Here is a 15,439-nt window from a genome sequence, read left to right as displayed (position 1 = left end):
ACTCTCTCAACCCATCAACATTCGGAACACAAATCTGGCCTTGAAGCTGCATAACACCATCATGCCCCATCACAACCTCCTTAGCACCACCCCGGTGCACTGTGTCCCTCAACACCAACAAGTGAGGATCATCAAACTAGCGAGCCTTGATATGCTCCAACAATGATGACTGAGCCATAACACAAGCAAGAACCCGGTTGGGCTCCGAAACATCAATCCTCGCGAACCGATTGGCCAAATCTTGAACGTCCATGGCTAATGGCCTCTCTATTGCCGGTAAATATGCCAAATTGCCCATGCTCTCAGCCTTCATACCCAACGCATCGGCCACTACATTGGCTTTCCTCAGATGATATAATATGGTGATATCATAGTCTTTCAGCAACTCTAATCATCTCTGTTGCCCAAAATTAAGGTCCTTCTACTTGAACAGGTTGTGGAGACTCTGTTGGTCGGTATAGACCTCACATGAAACACCATATAGATAGTGCCTTAGAATCTTTAGCGCGTGAACAATGGCTGCCAACTCTAAATCATGCACATAATAATTTTTCTCATGAACCTTCAACTGGCGAGACGCATAGAAAATCACCCTACGATGTTGCATCAACACCACGCCAAGCCTAATACATGATGCATCACAATACACGGTGTTAGACACTGAACATGTAGGCAAAACCAACACTGGGGCTGTAGCCAATGCATTCTTGAGCTTCTGAAAGCTCAACTCATACTCGTTGAACCATCTAAAAAGAGCACCCTTCTAGGTCAACTTGGTCAATGAGGTTGAGATAGATGAAAAGCCATCCACAAACCAATGATAATAACCCGCCAAACCCAAGAAGCTCTGAATCTCTGTAGCTGAAGTAGGTCTAGGCCAATTATGAACTGCCTCAATCTTCTTAGGATGCACCTTGATGCCCTTAGAAGATACAACATGGCCCAAAAAGGCAACTGAATCCAACCAGAACACACACTTTGAAAACATGGCATATAACCAATGATCTCTCAGATTCTGAATGCTGCTCATGCTCCTCTCGACTGCGGAAGTTAACCAAGATATCGTCAATGAAGATAATCACAAAGGAATCTAGATAGGGCTTGAACACCTGATTCATCAAATCTATAAAGGTTGTTGGGGCAATGGTCAAGCCAAATAACATCACTAAGAACTCGTAGTGACCATACCGAGTCCAAAAAGTTATCTTAGGGACATCTGATACCCTAATCTTCAACTGATGGTAGCCAGACCTTAAATCAATCTTCAAAAACACCTTAGAGCCCTGAAGTTGATCAGATAAGTCATCAATCCTCGGTATCGGATACTTGTTCTTGATAGTGACCTTGTTTAGTTGTTTGTAGTCAATGCATATCCTCATAGACTCTTCTTTCTTCTTTACAAACATCATTGGTTCACCACAAGGCGAGACACTAGGTCTAATGAATCCTTTCTCAAGAAAATCCTGTAGTTGCTCCTTTAATTCTTTCAACTCAAATGGGGCCATATGGTACAGTGGAATAGAAATGGGCTTAGTGCCCAGAACCAAGTCAATGAAAATGTCGATATCTCTATCAAATGGCATGCCTGTCAAGTTTGTAGGAAATACCTCTGGAAACTCACGCACAACCATAACCGAATCCATGTGAGGAACCTCAGCACTAGAATCACGAATATAGGCCAAATATGCTAGACACCCCTTCTCGACCATACGTCGAGCCTCGACATATAAAATGACCTTGCTAGTGGAATGACCAAGAGTCCCTCTCCACTCAAATTGAGGCAAACCTGGCATGGAAAATGTCACAATCTTGGCGTGACAATCTAAGATAGAGTGATATTGCGACAACCAATTCATTCCCAAAATCACATCAAAATCCACCATGTTGAGTAACAGAAGGTCCACCTTAGTCTCATAACCCCCGATAGAGATGATGCACGAGCGAGAAACACGGTCTACCACAATCATATCCCCTACAGGGGTAGAAACATAAATAAGACCACTCAATGAATCACGAGAAATATCCAAATATGAAGCAAAATAAGGTGACACATACGAATACGTGAAACCTGGATCAAATAAAACTGATGCATCTCTATGGTAAACTGGAATAATATCTGTGATGACCGTATCAGACGACTCTGCCTTAGGTTTAGCTGGGAATGTATAGAAACGGGGCTGAGTCCCACCACTCTAACCTCTACCTTTTGGATGACCTCTAACTAACTGGCCTTCACCTCTAATGGCCTAACCACTACCTCGGACTGCTGGACCCCCGCCTCTAGTTGGCTAAGCGGGTGGTGGAGCAACTGGTGCCAGAATCATGGCACGAGTACCCTACTATAGTATGCTACTCCTTAATCTTGGATAGTACCTCCTAATGTGACCTGCATCGCCGCACTCAAAGCAACCCCACGGCTGGCATAACCGTTGAGTTCGAGACGATCCTCGATGACCCGAAGGACCACGGTAGTAACTCTATATTGGTGGTGCACTAATAGGAGCTAAAGGTGCACTAAATGCTGTCTACTCAAACTAGACACATACGCATCGTGACCACCTGAAGGACTATGAGACTCATGCAGTGCTAACTAAACGCGCCTGATAGGATGACCTCTACCAAATGAACCGTTTTCTCCAGACGAGGCACCACTAAAACCACCTAAATGCTGAGGCCTCTTCTCAAATAGTGCCTCTTTAACCTGACCACAAATCCTCTTGATCCGCCTAGCTTCTCCACAACCTAAGTAAAGGAAATATCATCCCTAGTCTCTCTGGCCATCTGCAACTTGATACCAAAACTAAGGCCATCTATAAATCTCCTTATCATATCCATCTCAATATGGATCAGGATAGATCCATGGCGTGATAGATTCACAAACCTGGTCTTATACTAGTAACAGTCATGCTACCTTGTCGTAGGCACTCAAACTGATTGCGTAGATCATCTCTCTGAGTGAAGGGGATGAACTTCTCCAAGAATAGTTGTGAGAACTAATCCCAAGTGAGTGGAGGTAAATGTGTTGGCCTATCCCGAATATACTCGTGCCACCATCTCTTGGAAGAACCACATATCTGAAACACTACAAAGTTGACTCCATTGGACTCCACTATACTCATGATGCGCAGTACCTCATGGCAAGGGTCCAAAAAATCCTGAGGGTCCTTAGATGGTGTACCACCAAAATGAATAGGAAATAGCTTGGTGAATCTGTCCAACCTCTTCAGTGCTTCTGATGACATCGCGGCACCTTCCCCGGACTGTGTAGCAATAACAGGATGAACTGCTCCAACTGCTGGAACTACCAGAGTCAGATATCCGTGAGCCACCTGCTCTAGAGTGTGAGTAGTGGGAGTCTAGGCTCCCCCCCAGCCTGAGTGGCCTGAGCCACACTCTCCATAAGACCCACCAGGCAGGCTAGAGCATCCTGAAGTACGAGGGTGGCAATGAACCCCTCAGGGACCTGAGCTGGTCCAATTGGCGCAACTGGAACAGGGATCTCCTCCCCCTACACGATTTGAGGCTCTACAATAGGTGCTGTTGCATGGGCTGTAGGCTGAGCTCTACCTCTAGCTCTGCCTCGGCCTCTACCCCTGGTAGTGGCTGCAACCTAGGGCTCCGGCTCTGGCTCAACTATGGATGTTGTACGTTTCCTCACCATCTGTGAGAGAACCAAAACAAAATGATTCAAACTACAGGGATAGTATAATGTCGCATGACAGAGTAAGAAAGAAGTGAAATTTCAAAAATCCCTATAGCCTCTAGAAGATAAGTACAGATGTTTCCGTACCGATCCTCCAGACTCTACTAAGCTTGCTCATGACTCGTCAGAACTAGGCAACCTAGTGCTCGGATACCAACTTATCACGATCCAAAATCCCAATCATGGGGTCGTGATGGCGCCTAATATCCATGTGCTAGGCAAGCCAACATTAGCTAAAGAATTAACCAAATTTTAATAGTTTAACTAACGATTGATAAACTCTGAAATACATGAATACATACATAAGTAACGATGTCTATACTAATCCCAGAAATATGGAGTCACAAGTACATGGGTAACTACATTACTACAAATATGGTCAGAAATGAAATACAATTATCTTAAACTAGATAAATAGTAAAACAAGACAGAAGGGGACTTCATGGAATGCGAACATTATGCAGTTCTACCTCAAGCCTCCTGAATGAGTTGGAGACGAGAAATCTCCTTTATGACCCGCTAGGACCAACACCGGGATTCTGTACTAGAAGTGCAGAAGTATAGTATGAGTACAACCGACCCCATATACTTTGTAAGTGTCGAGTCTACCCTCGACAAAATAGTGATGAGGCTATGATAAGACACTCACTATAAACATATACAAATAATAATAATATACAACAGAAATATAGAGAAAGCAAGTAAACTTGTAAGAACGGACTCAAAGGTCAACTAACAGAGGGCCCCAGAATAACATCATCTCATAACCTCATATCACAATACAAAAATTGACCACTACAACTACAAACAGTTACAGCACATCATAATATTTGTTGCAGCGCGCAACCCGATACCAACATTATCACAATATCTGTTACGGCGTAAAATCCAATTCCAATATTATATCAATATCTATTGCGGTGTGCAATCCGTTTCCATTATCAATTAATTTTAATATTGTTGGGGCGCACAACTCGTTCCCGATATCAACTTACTAACATGAACAGCTCAACACAACCAAATTCCGTAATCTGAACACAAAGGTACTAATGCTATAGAACATCAATGAACTATAAGTACAAACAGAGAATAATCAATACCTCATATTCACAAACCACGATAATTCATTAATAAAAGAATAGCTAAAGGACTAACACAACCGGATATAACATAATAAAGTGCAACAAGTAATGTAATGTCAATAAAGTCAACTAAAGACATGAAGTAATGAAGATATACACTTAATACAGGTAGGAACATATAACAGGTAATAAGCAGATATTGAGCGAGAAATGAATAAATCAAAACAGGTAATAACTAAATGACAGATAACAAGTAAGGCATGGATAACAAGTAAGGACATGTAGCAATCAAAGCATGTTCTAAATAGCAATCAAATCAACTGCAAATGATATCAAATTTTGCAGAAAATTTCTAAATAGCATAACGGACCCATTCCAAGTCCCAAAATCAGATTCCAAGCTCGATAGCTAAAAGTCAACCTACGGTCAAACTTTTCAACTTCAAATTGCCAAATTTCAGCAAAACAACTCAATTCAACCTATGGACTTCTGCAATCAATTCCGGGCATACGCCCAAGTCCGAAATCACGATACGAAGCTATGGAATCATCAAAATACCGTTCCGGGGTGGTTTTCTCAAAAGGCAAAGTTAGGTCAATATTTCTAATTTAAGCTTCTAAGTCAAGAATCAAAGGGTCCGAATCAACCCGAAAGCTTCCCGGAACTAAACTAACCAACCCCGCAAGTCATAAAACCATAAACACGCATGTGGGAAGCATCAAAAGGGGAAACTGTGTGCAATTACAGAAAACTATCGGTCGGGTTGTTACACAAGGACGTCTTAATACGTTAGGGGGCTTAAAGACAAACATTATTTAAAGACCTTTTTTTTTTTTTTATGTAAAGTCTAGTTTTCTAACTTGTTTGAGATACAAAATGGTTAATAATTCTTCTAAAATCAATTTCTTCTAATAATTCTTTATCAATTGACAATACAGTCAATCTATTTATTCTTTCTTTGAAATATTGTTTTAAAGAGCTCCATGTTAGGTTGTATTAACTTTTCAATCCCTCTTTCTCTTTTTTTTTTAATTGTGTAATTAAGTAATCTCATTAATATTTTTTAGTTGACAAATTAAAATTCCAAATAATATAAAATATAAAAACAATACCTATATTAGGTAAAAATAACAAATGTCAAAATAAAAGAGAAAGATAATAGACGGTGAAAATAATAAAGCATGATTCTAGAAGCTGGATTACTTGGTATTAAAATAAAATTTCATTGCTCTAACGCTTAATAACTTGAGAAAGAATAAAAAAGTATGTGCAATTTAATCTATTCAATGTTCTCTGTGTTAATTTTGAGAGAATATAGAGTTTAATATGGAAAAGAAAAGAATGTACAAAGTATAAATTTTAATATGGGGCTAGAGAAAAAAGAAAAAGTATATTGTTGATAAAATATAAATTACTAAATGGACACTATTTAATCACTTCTTACATAAAAATCTTATAATTTTTATTTAAAACATTCGTTACTTTTTCAAAAATTTAATTATAAAATTAACTTTAAAAAAATGAGATCTCACTAATTTGGGGGCCTAAGTCCATTACCTTATTAGCTTTGACCTTGAGCCGGCCCTGAATAGGACACCAAGACACTTAACTCTTTCGGTAGGAAATGAAATATGATAAGCAAATTGGATAATGAAAAAAGACGTTTCCTGAAATTGTGCCAGGAACTTCATTGTTTTATTAGTTAGTCACATTTGAGCGAAAACTCAAGTACACTAAGTTAAAGTTGTTTTTTCCTTTATAACTTATATAATTATTGGGTTAAAACAGATTAAAAATACACTTATCAATATGATGTGATATTGTCTGATTTGGGTCAAACTCATACGTTTATTTTCCAAAATTAAGAGTATATAACACCTTATAAGTAAGTTACTTTTCGTTTCTACTTTTGTCATAACCCAACCCCCACCCGAGCCACGACGGTGCCTAACACTTCATACTAGGCCAGCCAACAATTCACAAAATAACTAAGCATTTGAATAAATATGGTTTAATAAATTTAATAGCAAAAATATCATAATTATCTAACGAAAATAGTAACAATATTGATACAACCATCCCCAAAATCTAGTGTCAATGAGTATATGAGCACTATTGAGCATCAGAATATAAACCAAATCCGTAGTACAACTGTGTGAATAATAGAACAGTAACAAAAAAATAAAGGAAAGAGAGTCAAGGTCTGCGGACGTCATAGCAGCTACCTCGAAGTCTCCAAATACTGGCACCAACACGGATCTAGCAATCACCACGTACAGATGTACCTGGATCTGCTCATAAACTTGTTACGACCCCAATCTTCCTCCGTATGATATTATGATGGCACCTAGTCTCTAAGATTAGGCAAGCCTAACACACATGAAGAAATAACATATATAATAAAAGAACATCAAATTAACCCAACCAAGTATCATAAAAGAACTCCATAATACAACTGACAATAACACCCCAAAATCTAGTGAGACCGAGTTATAAGCTCTACACGAATATACTGAACATCCCTAATACATCAATATCTATAATAAGAGTATGAAATAGAAACTAAGACAGAGGGTGACTCTGAGGCCTGCGAACGCCGGCAGGTATACCTTGATGTGTCATATCCAAAGCTCAACTCAGGGATGCCTAGCCTGGTATGAAGTACCTGGATCTGCATAAAAAGATGTGCAGAAGCATAATATGAGTACACCATAATGGTACCCGTTAAATATCAATCCTAGACTCGGTAGAGTAGTGACGAGGTCAGGTCAAGACACCTACTAAAATAAATAAAGAAGCTGAATAGGTGAGGTACTGTACAATAATGGAAACAAGGAAATGATACAATAAAAAATACAACAAGATAAGCTACACCGAAATTAAGACAATGAAGGCATCAAGGGAGGAACACATAATAAAAACACTATGAAAACAGTGCAGACTGAACACGGGTGATGTAAATGAAAGGTAACAACAAGAATCACGTCTGAGGTACCGCCTCATATCTCATTTCACAAACACAATCACAATCTTTCCTTATATCACCACGGGAGCCTTATATTTAGTTTTAAAAATTATTTTTTTTTGAAATAGCTACCCACATTTTAGCCAACCTTATCACACCAGTTGGCTTCAAGTAGTTCCCCTACTAGCAATATGTGTATCAAGCCCACCTTATCCCACGGCATGCGTATCAACCCATATCCTTATACCACTGTATGCGTATCAACATCACAGCATATCACAAATCACACCTCAAGTGCCCAATACCACAACATGCAAAAGAAGTCAGCAATAACAATGTATTAATAATAAATAGCCAATGGCTCAACCACAATGTGTGCAAGCAATAATAGCAACTAAAAGTGAATAGGTCAACAAGAAAGGTATTTCAACAATTTACAACTTTACCTCAATGTGATCATGGCTTTTACAACTTCAACACCAAAACTCAATCAATAAGATATTCCAAGAAATAATAACTTTAAGTAAGGAAATTCAATAGTTAAATATTTAACAAGGCAACAAGGAAACGGTCACTTCAACTAAGCATGTAAGGGAAAATAACAAGTAAGAGATGAGACAAGTATTAACAATGTCAAGTAAAGCATGTAAGGGTAGATTAACGATGATGAATATAACATGCTATGACAATTCGATTAAACGCACGAAAAGAATCTACATAGCTTAAACCGGTCAATTATCACATTTAACCGGTGTATCCACTCGTCACCTTGCGTACACGTCTTTCATGTACCACAATTAACACAAAACAACACCAATCCTAAGAGCTAATTCACCCACACAAAGTTATGCAAGATACTTACCTCAAAACACGCTAACTCAATCCACTAGTAAACCTTTTCTGTGAATATCCAACTCCGGACGGCTCAAATCTAGCTAAAATAACCTTATACCATAAATGCAAACCATAGCATACTATTCCGGATAATAAAGTTACAATGTTTAAAGAAAATCAAAATGTCGACTCAAAAAGTCAACCCCGGGCTCGTGTTTTGGAACCCGACCATACTTACAAAATCCGAACACCCATTCAATAACGAGTCCAACAACAAAAATTAATGAATTCCGACCTCAAATTGACCTTCATATCCTCAAAATATAGCTTATGAAGTTTTCACAATTTTTCCCAATTTTTCCAACTCAAAATACTAATTGAATGGTAAAAACAATGATGGATTCATGTATAATAATCAAATCCGAGTTAAAATCACTTACCCCGATCAACTCCTTGACGCTCTCTCTCAAAATCGCCCAAAATCGAGGTCTCTAACTCAAAAGATGAAGAATGAGAACAAACCCCCGATCTGGCCCCTTTTAGCCAAGTGATTCTGCATCTGTGTACCTAGAACTGCTTCTGCGGCTCCACACCTGCGGAAAATCAATCATAGGTGTGGCTTCTTATTAAGCCCAGGGAATATCGCATCTACGGACTTAAAAGCGCAACTGCGCTTGCGCTTCTACACGTACACTTCTGCAGAAAAAATGACTGCACCTGCGGTCACAGCTTGTCAGGCCAACCCTCACTTCTGCGACTCACAAGCGGCTACTGCGGTGCCGCACCTGTAGCCCAAGGTGCGTAGGTGCGATTGCACCAGAACCTTAGCTGGATAGATTTCTCCTAAATCCTAATAAAACTCCGGATTCAATCTGAATCACATTCGGGTCCCCCAGGACCCCGTCAAAGCATACCATCAAGTTCTAAAACACATAGCGAACCTACTCGAGGCCTAAAATCACATCAAACAACATCGATTCTACGAATCGCATTCTAATTCACACCTATTGAAACCATGAACATTCAACTTCCAAAACTAATGTCGATTTATACAAACCCACTCCGATTGACCTCAAATTTTGCACACAAGTCATAAATGACACAACAAACCTATTCCAACTTCGAGAATCAGAATTCGACCCTGATATCTATAAAGTCATCTCCCGGTCAAACTTCTCAACCTTCCAAACCTTTAGCTTTCTAATTTTTGCCAATTCAAGCCACAACGACCTACGAACTTCCAAATCAATATCTGAACACGCTCCTAAGTCAAAAATCACCATAGTAAACTATCGGAACCATCAAAACTCCATTACGGAGTCGTCTACATAAAAGTCAAACTCTGGTCAACTCTTTCAACTTAAGCTTCCAACTTTGGGACTAAGTGTCTCATTTCACTCTGAAACTCACCCAAAACCAAAACCAACCACCCCTGCAAGTCACATAACCACAATATAACATAGAGGAGGCAATAAATAGGGGAACAGAGCTAAATACTCAAAACGACTGGTCGGGTCATTATATCCCTCCCCCTCCCCTTTAAACAAATATTCGTCCTCGAATGAGTATAGAGACATACCTAAAGTGGTGAAAAGATTAGGATAATGGCTATGTATATCATGCTTGGTCTCCCAGGTCGCATCCTCGACTGGTTAACCCCTCCACTGAACCTTCACTGAAGCAACGCTCTTTGACCTCAACTTTTGGACCTGCATGTCTAAGATGGCCACCGGATCCTCAACATAAGACAAACCCTTATCCAATTGGACTGAGCTAAAATCTAACACATGGGACGGATCATTATGATACTTCTGAAGCATGGAAACATGGAACACCGGATGAACTGCAGATAGACTAGGTGGCTATGCAAGCTTGTAGGCCACCTCACCAATCCTATCAAGAATCTCAAAAGGTCTGATATACCTAGGGCTCAACTTGCCCTTCTTCCCGAACCTCATCACACTCTTCATAGGTGAAACCTGGAGCAAGACTCGCTCTCCAACCATGAATGTGACATCACAACCTTCTGATCCACATAACCCTTCTTTCTAGATTGGGCAGTCATCCTGGATCAACTTGACCTTCTCCAAGGCATCTCGAACCAAATCTGTGCCTAATAACTTAGCCTCTCCCGGCTCAAACCAAAAAACTAGAAACGATAACACCTCCCATATAGGGCCTCATAGGGAGCCAATTAAATACTCGATTGGTAGTTGTTGTTGTAGGCAAACTCTACAAGCGGCAAGAACTGATCCCAAGAACCCCAGAAATCCATAACACAGGCACGAAGCATATCCTTCAATATTTGAATGGTGCACTCGGACTATCCGTCCATCTAGGGGTGGAATGCTTTACTCAACTCAACCTGTGTGCTTAGCTCACGCTGGAAAGCTCTCCAAAAATGCGATGTAAAATGCGTTCCCAGGTCAGAGATTATGGATACCGGTATGCCATGAAGTCAGATAGTCTCGTAGATATAGACCTGGGCCAGCTGCTCTAAAGAATAGGTAGTCACCACCGGAATGAAATGAGCCGACTTGGTCAACCTATTCACAGTCACCCATACACCATCAAATTTCTTCTAAGCCCGTGAGAGCCCAACAACTAAGTCCATGGTAACACACTCCCATTTTCACTCGGGAATCTCAAGTCTCTGAAGCAAACCTCTTGGCCTCTAGTGCTCATACTTCACCTGCTGACAATTTAGGCATCTAGCTACATACTCCACTATGTCCTTCTTCATTATCCTCCACCAATAGTGTTGTCTCAAATCCTGATAAATCTTAGCGGCACCCGGATGAATGGAGTACCGCAAACTGTGGGCCTCCTGAAGAATCAACTCACGTAACCCATCCACACTAGGCACACATAATCAGCCGTGCATACGCAACACACTGTCATCTCCGATAGAAACCTCCTTGGCATCACCGTGTTGTATCGTGTCCTTAAGGACAAGCAAATAAGGGTCGTCATAGTGACCCTCTCTGATGCGATCATATAAAGAAGACCGAGTAACCACGCAAGCCAGAACCCGATTGGGCTTAGAAACATCCAATCTAACAAACTGGTTGGGCAAGGCCTGAACATCTATGGCTAGTGGCCTCTCTAGTGCTGGTAGATATGCTAAACTGCCCAAGCTCTCCGCCTTTCGACTTAAGGCATCGACCACCATATTGGCCTTCCTGGGATGATATAAAATAGTGGTATCATAGTCTTTAAGCAACTCTAACCATCTCCGCTACCTCAAGTTAAGATCCTTCTGTTTGAACAAATATTGTAGACTCTTGTGGTCGGTATAGACCTCACAAGGGATATCGTACAAATAGTGCCGCCAAATCTTCAAGGGGCGAACAATAGCTGCCAATTCCAAGTCATGGACCGGATAATTCTTCTCATGGGTCTTCAACTATCGAGACGCGTAGGCAATCACCCTACCATCTTGCATCAACACGGCGCCAAGGCTAACACATGATGCATCATAGTACACAGTGTAAGATCCCGAACCCGTAGGCAACACCAACAGTGGAGTTGTAGTCAAAGCAATCTTGAGCTTTTGAAAGCTCTCCTCACACTCCTCGAACCATCTGAAAGGGGCACCCTTCTAGGCCAATCTGGTCATAGGTGCAACAATAGATGAGAAACCCTCTATAAAACGGCGGTAATACCCAGCCAAACCAAGGAAACTCCAGATCTTAGTAGCTGAAGACGGTCTGGGCCAACTCTGCACTACTTCAACCTTATTCGGATCTACCTTGATCCCCTCACTCGACACCACATGACCCAAAAATGCCACCAAATCAAGCCAGAATTCACACTTTGAAAATTTTGCATACAACTTCTTTTCTCTCAAGGTCTCGAGCACAATCCTCAAATGCTGCTCATGATCCTCCCGGCTGCAGTAGTACACCAAGATCTCGTCAGTAAACACAATGACGAATGAATCAAGATAGGGCCGGAATACACTATTCATCAGGTGCACGAATGTTGCTACGGCGTTGTTCAACCCAAATGACATCACAAGGAACTCCTAGTGACCATACCGAGTCCTAAAGGCAGTCTTTGGAATATCTGAATCCTGAATCTTTAGGTGGTGATAACCTGACCGCAAATCAATCTTTGAGAACACTCTGACACCCTGTAGCTGATCAAATAAGTCATCAATGCACGACAATGGGTACTTGGTCTTCACTGTAACCTTGTTCAACTGCCGATAGTAAGTACACATACGCATAGAACCATCCTTCTTCTTCACAAACAAAACCAGAGCACCCCAAGGTGACACACTAGGCCGAATGAAACCCTTATCAAGGAACTCTTGCAACTGCTCCTTCAACTCCGCTGGGGCAATACGATATGGTGGACTAGAAATGGACTGAGTGCCCGGCAACAAGTCAATACCAAAATCGATATTCCTATCAGGCGACATGCCTAGAAGATCTGTCGAAAATATATCTGGATAGTCTCTCACTAGCGGAACTAACTCAACAGTAGGAGTATCAACACTGACATCTCTCATAAAGACTAGGTATGCATCACACCCCTTCTCAACCATCCGCTATGACTTAAGGAATGACACAACCCTGATAATAATGTAATCTAGAGTACCCATCCAATCAAACCACAGTAAAACTGGCATAGTCAATGTCACCGTCTTGGCATGAGAATCAAGAAAAGCATGATAGGGCGACAACCAGTCAATGCCCAAAATAACATCAAAGTCTACCATACTAAGCAACAATTGATCCACTTTGGTCTCAAAACCACCAATAACAACTAAACATGACCGATACACACGGTCAACAATAATAGAATCTCTCACAAGTGTGGACACATAAACATGAGAACTCAAAGAATCATGAGATATACCCAAATACGGAGCAAAGTAAGATGATACATATAAGTAACTAGAGCCTGGATTAAATAAGACTGATTCATCTCTATGATAAACTGGAACAATACATATGATAACTGCATCTGATGCAACCGCCTCCGTCCTACCCAGAAAAGCATAACATCTGGCCTGGCCTCCCCCTCTAGGGCAACCCCTACCCGTCTTACCTCTACCCCTAGCTGGCTGTGTAGGTGGAGCGACAACAGGAGCAGCAACCATGGCCTTAGAAGTATGGGGACCCTATGGAATACGTGGATCCTGAGTAGTCGCTGGAAGTGCACCCCTCCTCCCTCACCATACGATGAGTATCACCACACTCAAAATAAGCTCTTGGAGGACATGGCTACTGAAACAGACTCGGGCCTGGTCGACTGGACTGACCGTTGAAAGCATCCTGTGCAGGAGGTGCACTAGATAGTGGCGGTGCATAATGGGCAACCTTAGACCTAGAACTGGCCAGAGTACCACTAGAAGCTGGAAGTGTTGAATGAACTGGACGGGTCACATATCTTCTACCATGACGGGCTGCAACTAGGTCATGGGCACCACTATATCCACCAGAATATTGAGGCCTCTTGGCCTCCCTGTCCTCTCTCTACGTCCCCGCTTACCCTCCAATCTCCTTGCGATCTCTACCACCTACTGATATGGGGTATCTGTCTCCAACTCTCAAGCCATGCTGAATCTAATCCATAGTTGAGCCCCTCGATAAATCGACGGACTCGCTCTTTGACAGTGGAAACCAAGGCAGGTGCATGTTTGGACAACTCACTGAATCTGACAGCATACTCTAACACTGTCATGGTACCCTGGCGCAGCTGCGCAAACTCAGCGCGCCATGCATCCTGAAGGGTATGGGTAACAAACTCTCTCAAGAATATCTCTGAAAATCGTGCCCATGTGAGTAAAGCTACATCGGCTGGGCTACCCTCCTCGTAAGCCCACCACCACTGATACGCTGGTCCTGATAGCTGGAATCTAATAAAAGCAACACCGCTCGACTCCACAATACCCATGGTGCGGAGAATACGGTGGCACTTCTCTAGAAACCTTATTCATCCTCAATAGCTAGGCTGCTAAAAGTAGGAAGGTGGTACTTCTTATACCCCTCGAGTCTAAGTTGCTCCTCCTCAAATGTTGCTGCCCTAACCTCAGGTTGAACCGGAACAACCGGCAGCGCTAGTATAACCTCTGGGACCTGGTCAACATGGACTCCCTTATCTGGGGTACGTGTTGTGGGAGTCTGAGCTCCTCCCCCAGCCTGAGAGGTGGCTGGGTGCAAGTGGAATCAACCCGCCCTGAGCTAGAGTACGAAACATGCTCAAGAACTGTGCGAGGGTCTCTTGAAGTACAAGGGTGGCAACAGGCTCCTCAGGTGCCTGCCCACCAACTGGAGCTACTGGTGGCTCCTCTGTCGCAGCTCGGGCAGGTGCTCTAGTTGCACCACGTGCCCTTCCTCAGCCTCTGCCTCGGCCCCCGCCTCTCGCGGCTCTAGCATGGGGCGTAGGTGTCTGATCGTCGGATCTAGCAGTGAGTGTCCTCACCATCTGTGAAAGAATAGAAAGACAAAGGCTCAGAATTTCGAAGTCAACAAATTTGCATGATAAGGAACAAAGAAGTGAAGTTTCCTAACAGTTCCATAGCCTCTCGATGATAAGTACAGATACCTCCGTACTGATCCACAAGACTCTACTAAACCTGCGTATAGCTCATAACACCTATGAACCTAGAGCTCTGATACCAACTTGTCATGACCCCAATCTCCCTCTGTAGTATGTCGTGACGGCACCTAGTCTTTAAGACTAGGTAAGCCTAACACACATGAAGAAATAACATATATAATAAAAGAACTTCAAATTAACCCAACCAGCTATCATAAAAGAACTCCACAATACATCTAACAATAACACCCCAAAATCTTGTGAGACCGAGTCATAAGATCTACACGAGTATACTGAACATCA

At 41.9% G+C, this 15,439-nt stretch overlaps 1 protein-coding gene across 1 annotated transcript; it reads right to left on the bottom strand.

The window, feature by feature from the left end:
* Positions 1-923: 923 nt before the first annotated feature.
* On the bottom strand, positions 924-14,491 carry LOC138893920 (uncharacterized). The gene is made up of 5 exons (XM_070178587.1): positions 14,119-14,491; positions 13,857-14,000; positions 3,132-3,301; positions 2,882-2,969; positions 924-2,155 (listed from the first exon to the last, which is right to left on the bottom strand). The coding sequence occupies exons 1-5, from the start codon at positions 14,489-14,491 to the stop codon at positions 924-926; spliced, it is 2,007 nt and encodes a 668-aa protein (XP_070034688.1).
* Positions 14,492-15,439: the final 948 nt, after the last annotated feature.

This window comes from Nicotiana tomentosiformis, chromosome 6 (assembly GCF_000390325.3).
Source record: "Nicotiana tomentosiformis chromosome 6, ASM39032v3, whole genome shotgun sequence".
Taxonomy (NCBI): domain Eukaryota; kingdom Viridiplantae; phylum Streptophyta; class Magnoliopsida; order Solanales; family Solanaceae; genus Nicotiana; species Nicotiana tomentosiformis.
The sequence above is the reverse complement of the archived record's forward strand: the minus strand, read 5'-3'. Positions and strand labels throughout refer to the sequence as shown.